The sequence below is a fragment of the Sapajus apella genome, unplaced genomic scaffold (assembly GCF_009761245.1).
Source record: "Sapajus apella isolate SASKATOON/1434 unplaced genomic scaffold, GSC_monkey_1.0 scaffold14, whole genome shotgun sequence".
Taxonomy (NCBI): domain Eukaryota; kingdom Metazoa; phylum Chordata; class Mammalia; order Primates; family Cebidae; genus Sapajus; species Sapajus apella.
In genome coordinates this window covers 15,664,850-15,672,231 of record NW_022436954.1, presented here as the reverse complement: position 1 = coordinate 15,672,231, position 7,382 = coordinate 15,664,850, and the positions used below count along the sequence as shown (strand labels likewise).

The 7,382-nt window shown below is 48.1% G+C and overlaps 1 protein-coding gene across 1 annotated transcript in view; it reads left to right on the top strand.

The window, feature by feature from the left end:
- The first annotated feature begins 3,480 nt into the window (after positions 1 to 3,480).
- Positions 3,481 to 7,382, top strand: part of PTPMT1 (protein tyrosine phosphatase mitochondrial 1) — a 7,946-nt gene continuing 4,044 nt past the window's right edge. The window contains exons 1-2 of the mRNA XM_032282278.1: positions 3,481 to 3,740; positions 3,850 to 3,930. Coding sequence (XP_032138169.1) covers positions 3,567 to 3,740; positions 3,850 to 3,930 — 255 coding nt within the window. The 5' untranslated portion in view covers positions 3,481 to 3,566. The remainder of the gene's footprint in view (positions 3,741 to 3,849; positions 3,931 to 7,382) is intronic.

Here is a 7,382-nt window from a genome sequence, read left to right as displayed (position 1 = left end):
GATTTAAAATTTGCTGGGTGCGTTGCCTCATGCCTTGTAATCCCAGCACTTTGGGAGGCTGAGGCAGGCCTATTTCTTGAGATCAGGAGTTTGAGACCAGCCTGGCCAACATGGTGAAACCCCATCTCTACTAAACATATAAAAATTTGCTGGGCGTGGTGGCGCATACCTGTAATCTCAGCTATTTGGGAGGCTGAGGCATGAGAATTGCCTGAACCTGGTAGGAGGTTGCAGTGAACCAAGATTGAGCCACTGCACTCTAGGCTGGGTGACAGAGTGAGACTCTTGTCTCAAAAAAAAAACAAATAAAATTTTATCCATATGGTTATAATGACCTTTATCAATATGTGTACGTGAGTATACAAAGAACACATATTGTATGAATCCATGTATATGAAAGGTCTAGAATAGGCAGATTCACTGAGACAAAAAGTAGATTAGTGGTTGTCAGGGAATGAGGGAATGAGGAGTGATTGCTAATGGGTATACGATTTCTTTTTGGGGTGATGAAATGCTCTAAAATTAGATATTGGTGATGGTTGTGTAATCCTGTGAGTATATTAATAACCACTGAATTGTACAGTTAGGGAGTCAATTATAAGGCATATGCATTATACCTCAATGAAGCTGTTACTAAAACAAATGTTAACATTGGGGGGGCATAATGTAGTCTGTACTATCTTTAAAACCTTTCTGTACATCTAAATTATTCCACTTTTTTTTTTTTTTTTTTTTTGAGACAGAGTTTCACTCTTGTTGCCCAGGCTGGAGTGCAATGGCGCAATCTTGGCTCACTGCAACCTCCGCCTCCTGGGTTCAAGAGATTCTCATGCCTCAGCCTCCTGAGTAGCTGGGATTACAGGCATGCGCCATCACGCCCGGCTAATTTTGTATTTTGAGTAGAAACTGGGTTTCACCATGTTGGCCAGGCTGGTCTCAAACTCCCAACCTCAGGTGATCTGCCTGCCTCAGCCTCCCAAAGTACTGGATTACAGGTGTGAGCCACTGCGCCTGTCCTAATTATTCCACATTTAAAAGTTTATTCCACAGACATCACACCCCTAAAATGGCTATAATGAAAAAGACAGATAGTAAGTGTTGGTGAGCATGTGGCAAGATTGGAACCCTCCATACTCTCCTGGTGGGAATGCAAAAAGGTGCAGTCACTTTGGAAAACTGACAGTTCTTCAAAAGGTTAAACATAGTATTACCTATGACCTAACAATTCCATGATTAGTCAAATATACAAGAGAGATGAAAATCTATGTCCGTAACTTGTATACACATGTTCCCAGCAGCATTATTCAAAATAGCAAAAGTGGAAACAACTCAAATGTTCATCAACTGATAAATGGAGAAAAACGTGTGGTCTGTCCATACATTGAAATATTATTTGGCAATTAAAAGAAATATAGTCCTGATATTTGCTACAACATGGACAAACCTTGAAAACATTCTAAGCAAAGGAAGCCAGATATCAATACATAAGAGATATCTATTAAGAAAAAAAAAGGCTGGATGGGGTGGCTCACACCTGTAATGCCAGCATTTCAAAAGGGTGAGGCAGGCAGACCGCTTGAGTCCAGCAGTTTGAGACCACCCTGGGCAATATGGTGAAGGCCCATCTCTCTACCAAAAATACAAAACTTTGCCACTGGGTGTGGTGGTGTGCACCTGTGGTCCCAGCTACTCAGGAGGATGAGGTGGAAGAATCACTTGAGCCAGGGAGGTGGAGGTTGCAGTGAGCTAAGATCGCACCATTGCACTCCAGCCTGGCCAAAAGGAGTGAAACCCTGTCTCAAAAGAAAAAGTAAATTAAAAAAAAAAAAAGAAGGCTGGGTGTGGTGGCTCACGCCTGTAATCTCAGCACTTTGGGAGGCTGAGGCGGGCGGATCACCTGAGGTCAGGAGTTCAAGACCAGCCTGGCCAACATGGTGAAACCCTGTTTTTTTAAAAAATAAAAATAAATAAAAAAAAAAGAAGCCAGATACAAAGAACATGTATTGTATGACTCCATTTATTTGAAATACACTAGGCTAGACACAGTGGTTCAGACCTGTAATCCCAGTGTTTTGGGAGGCCAAGTTGGGAGGACAGCTTGAGCCCAGGAGTTCGAGATCAGTTTGGGCAACATAGTGAGAACCCATCTCTACAAATAAAAAATTAGCCAGGCATGGTGGCACACATCTGTAATCCCAACTGCTTAGGAGGCTGAGGTGGGAGGAGTGCTTGCTCCCAGAAGGTCGAGGCTACAGTGATTCATGATCATGCTGCCACTGCACTCTAGCCTGGGTGATAGTGAGATGCTGTTGTCTAGAGAAAAACAAAGGAAAGAAAAAAGAAATGCCCTAAACATGCTAAAGATGTAAATCTATAGAGCCAGAAGTTTGCCTAAGGCTGGAGGATTGGGAGAAAATGGTGAGTCTCTGCTAATGGATATGGGGCTTCTTTTGAGGGCAATGAAAATATTCTAAAATTAGGCCAGGTTCAGGGGCTCACATCTGTAATCCCAGCACTTTGGGAGACCAAGGCCTGTGGATCTCCTGAGGTCAGGAGTTTGAGACCAGCCTGGATGGACAACATGGTGAAACCCTGTCTCTACTAAGAATACAAAAACTAGCCGGGCATGGTGCCAGGCACTTGTAATCCCAGCTACCTGGAAGGCTGAGGCAGGAGAATCTCTTGAACCTGGGAGGCCGAGGTTGCAGCGAACTGAGATCCCGCCACTGCACTCTAGCCTGGGCAACTGAAGGACTCCGTCTCAAAAAAAAATAATAATAAAATAAATAGCTAGCATTACAACCATTCTTCTTACCTCTTTGTAGGTTGCCGGTTTTATATTTGAGTTTTTCATAATATTTTTCTTAATGATATATTATAATACATATTTTCCTACTATGTAAACACTGCTGTTTGGTCAAATAAAGGAAGGAGGCGTGCCCTGAGACAGGGGAGGGGAGGAGGAAGGCCACCTCAACCCAGTTCCCCTGTTCACCCAGGGATCAAGCCCTCACCCAAGTATTTCCTCTGTTGCTCTAACCCTTTCACTCTTCCCCTCAGGGCTACCCCGCCACACACCGTCTTGCTTGGTCTCCCGTTTGGCGGGGTCACACTCGCACCTGGGGTCACTGCCCCCTCCCTCTGGTCGAGGGTTGGGGGAGTGTTCCTCCTCCCTCGGCCGGAGTCACAGTTCCACACGCAGGGGTGCTTTCTGCCCTCCTCACCTGGGGTCACAGCCCCCTCCCTCGCGGGGGGGAAAGGTTACCGGCCACAGGCGGAGGCCTTAGTTTCCCACGCGATGGTGCCCACCCGTGTCTGGCCCGCGATGCGCTCTCCCTCGGCCCGGGACCCAGTTTCCCGCCCACGAGTCCTCGGTACCTCCCCCGAGGCCGCCAGTCCCTCCTCCAGAGCCAGGCGGCCCGCCCCCGCAGCCACCCGGTGCGGGCCCAAGGGAGGCCTCGTGCAGCTGGCAGCCCCGCCCCGGCGCCCGCCGGCTGTTCTCGCGGGTCTGGATCGCGAACGCGGGGGCCGACGGGTCGCCGCGGCGCCGGGCCGGGTGGAGCGGGATGGAGGCTACCGCTCTGCTGCAGGCCGGCCTGGCGCGGGTGCTCTTCTACCCGACGCTGCTCTACACCCTGTTCCGGGGAAAGGTGCCAGGTCGGGCGCACAGGGACTGGTACCACCGCATCGACCCCACAGTGCTGCTGGGCGCGCTGCCGTTGCGAAACATGACGCGCCAGGTGAGCCGGGCCGGGGTGCCCGGGTCCCTGCTCCGTCACCCCCGCGCCGTCCCTGTCGGGCCGCTGGGGTCTGCACAGTCCTTGTTGAGCCACCTCTTTGCCTCGGCAGCTTGTACAGGACGAGAACGTGCGCGGGGTGATCACCATGAACGAAGAGTATGAGACAAGGTTCCTGTGCAACTCTTCACAGGTGAGGGCCCGGGCCACGGGGCAGACTCGGGGGCCCGCTCCCCTCGCCCACCACCCTGGGTCTGAGACGGCTGGAAAAGTTTGGGGGAGGAGTGACCCTGCAGGTGACCATGCCCCAGAACCAGGTGTCCCAGGCTTCTTTGCCTTCGGTCTGGTCCTCTAAACGGCACATGGAGGTAGCCTAGAAACTGAAAAGCATTTATTTAAAACTACAAGTTAGGCCGGTCACGGTGACTCACGTCTGTAATCCTAGCATTTTGGGAGGCGGGAGGCGGGAGGCGGAAGTTGACAGATCACGTAAGCCCAGGAGATCCACACCAGCCTGCAACATGGGGAGGCCCCCGTCTCCACAAAAATCCAAAAATTAGCCGGGCGTGGTGGCGTGCGCTTGTACTCCCAGCTACTTGGGAGGCTAAGGCAGGAGAATTACTTGAGCCCGGGAGGTGGAGGTTGCAGTGAGCTGAGCTCGCCCCATTGCACTCCAGCCCAGCCTTGGGCTACGGGAGTGAAACAACGTATCAAAAAAAAAAAAAAAAAACCCTCCATTGGAAAACTGTAAAGAGTTAATTTGGCTCTGATTTGGAGGAATTTTTAGTCATATACTGGAAATCATTGGCCGGGCCGTGGCTCACGCCTGTAATCCCAGCTCTTTGAAGGTCGAGGCAGGCAGATCACCTGAGGTCAGGAGTTTGAGACCAGCCTGACCAACTTGGAGAAACCCCATCTCTACCAAAAATACAAAAATTAGGCGGGTGTGGTGGCCTATGCCTGTAATCCCAGCTACTCGGGAGGCCGAGGCAACAGCTTGAACCTGGGAGGTGGAGGTTGCAGTGAGATCACTCAATTGCACTCCAGCCTGGGCAACAAGAGCAAAACTCCACCTCAAAAATAAATAAATAAATAACAAAAGTCATGGTGGAACTTCAAAGTTCTCTCATAACAAAGTTTAGTCCTAAAACATAATTGTCATTAAATGTGAATGGCTTGTCTGTGAAATCTTCCACAGTGGTTATTAGAAGATGTTATCTAGAAAACAAGTTTTCAAAGAATAAAAAAAAAAAAAAAAAGAAAAAGATGTTCTACAACCTGAGCTATTTGATTTTTTTTTTTAATGTTGCCCTATCTTTATACTGTTCGGCATCTAATCGCACTAAATAATTATCTTTCTCATTTGTTTTACTGATACAGCATGATGAAGATACTATTATTTCAACCTGTGGATTTTTTTTTTTGTGGGGGGACAGTCTGGCTCTGTTGCCCAGGCTGGAGTGCAGCGGCATGATCTCAGCTTACTGCAACCTCTACTTCCCTGGTTCAAGTGATTCTCTTGCCTCAGCCTCCTGAGTAGCTGGGATTATAGGCACCCGCCAACATACCTGGCTAATTTTTTGTATTTTAGTAGAGATGGAGTTTTACCATGTTAGCCAGGCTGGTCTTGGTCTCCTGACCTCGTGATCTACCCTTCTTCACCTACCAAGATGCTGGGATTATAGGCATGAGCCACCACGCCCAGCATCAACCTGTAGATTTTTTTTTTAAGATGGAGTCTTGCTCCGTCGCCCAGACTGGAATGCAGTGGCACGATCTCAGCTCACGGCATCCTCCGCCATCTGGGTTCAAGCGATTCCCCTGCTCAGCCTCCTGAGTTACTGGGACTACAGGTGCATGCCACCATGCCCAGCTAATTTTTTTGTATTTTAGTATTTAGTTTCACCATGTTGGCCAGGATGGTCTCAATCTGCTGACTTTGTGAGCCACTGTGCCCAGCCAACCTGTGGATTTTTTGAAACCTTAAAAATATTTGTGGGGGGATGGTGGTTAAAATATATATATATATATATATTTATTTATTTATATATATTTATGACTTGGCCAGGTGTGATGGCTCTCACTCTTGTAATCCCAGCACTTTGGGAGGCTGAGGCGAGTGGATCACCTGAGGTCAGGAGTTTGAGATCAGCCTGGCCAAAATGGTGAAACCCTGTCGCTACTAAAAAAAAAAAAAAAAAAGAAAGAGGCTAGGCAAAGTGGCCCACGCCTGTAATCCCAACACTTTGAGAGGCCGAGGCGGGTGGATCACCTGGGGTTGGAAGTTCGAGACCAACTGACCAACATGGAGAAACCTCGTCTCTACTGAAAATAGAAAATTAGCCAGGTGTGGTGGCGCATGCCTGTAATCCCAGCTACCCCGGAGGCTGAGGCAGGAGAATCGCTTTGAGAGGTGGAGGTTGCAGTGAGCCGATATCACGCCATTGCACTCCAGCCTGGGCAACAAGAGCAAAACTCCATCTCAAAAAAAAAAAAAAAAAAAAAAAGAAATACTGACCTTCATTCAGAGTCATAAAACCTGCAATATTTGTTAAGAGGTTAATAACAAGCGTAGCTGGAGCATATCTGAAGTCTTAAAGCATAAAGTTTGCCCAGTTGCCAGAGAACTTATTTCTCCTATTTCTTCTTCTTCTTTTTTTTTTTTTTTTTTTTTTTTATAAGTTGAATTCTAGCCCTTTTGCCCAGGCTGGGGTGCAGTGGTGTGATCTCAGCTCACTGCAACCTCTGCCTCCTGGTTCAAGTGATTCTCCTGCCTCAGCCTCCTGAGTAGCTGGAATTACAGGTGCCCACCTCCATGGCTGGCTAATTTTTGTATTTTTTTGTGGGGACAGGGTTTTGCCATGTTGGCCAGGGTGGTCTCGAACTGCTGGCCTTGGTTGATCCATCCACCTCTGCCTCCCAAAGTGCTGGGATTATAGGTGTGAGCCACCGTGCCTGGCAACCTAATTCTTCTTTGTAAATGATAACATTGCACTAATGAAGGTCAGTGCATTGTTTTAATTTTATAATAACCCTATTTTCTACCATGTGCTCCCTAAAAAACTGTAGTAAAAAAGAGGAGACTTATGAACAGAGAAATAGAAATCCCTAGCAAAATACTGTACCCGAAACCTGCAGCTACACAGGTGCCAAAGTTATGCAAAAAAAGTTATACTGGCTGAGCATGGTGGCTCGTGCTTGTAATCCCAGCACTTTGGGAGGCTGAGGCAGGAGGATGACTTGAGGCCAGGAGTTTGAGACCAGCCTGGGCAACATAGTGAGACCCCCATCTCCACCCCAAAAAATAACAAAATTAGCCCAGCACAGTGGTGTGCAGCTATAGTCACAGATACTCGGGAGGCTGAGGTGGGAGGACTGCTTCAGCTTAGGAGTTTAAGGCTGCAGGGAGCCATGATTGCACACCGCTGCACTCTGACCTGGGTGACACAGCAAGATCATGTCTCTAAAATAAAAATTTTTTTTTTTTTTGAGACGGAGTTTCACTCTTGTTACCCAGGCTGGAGTGCAATGGCGTGATCTTGGCTCACTGCAACCTCCGCCTTCCGGGTTCAGGCAATTCTCCTGCCTCAGCCTCCTGAGTAGCTGGGATTACAGGCACGCGCCACCATGCCCAGCTAATTTTTT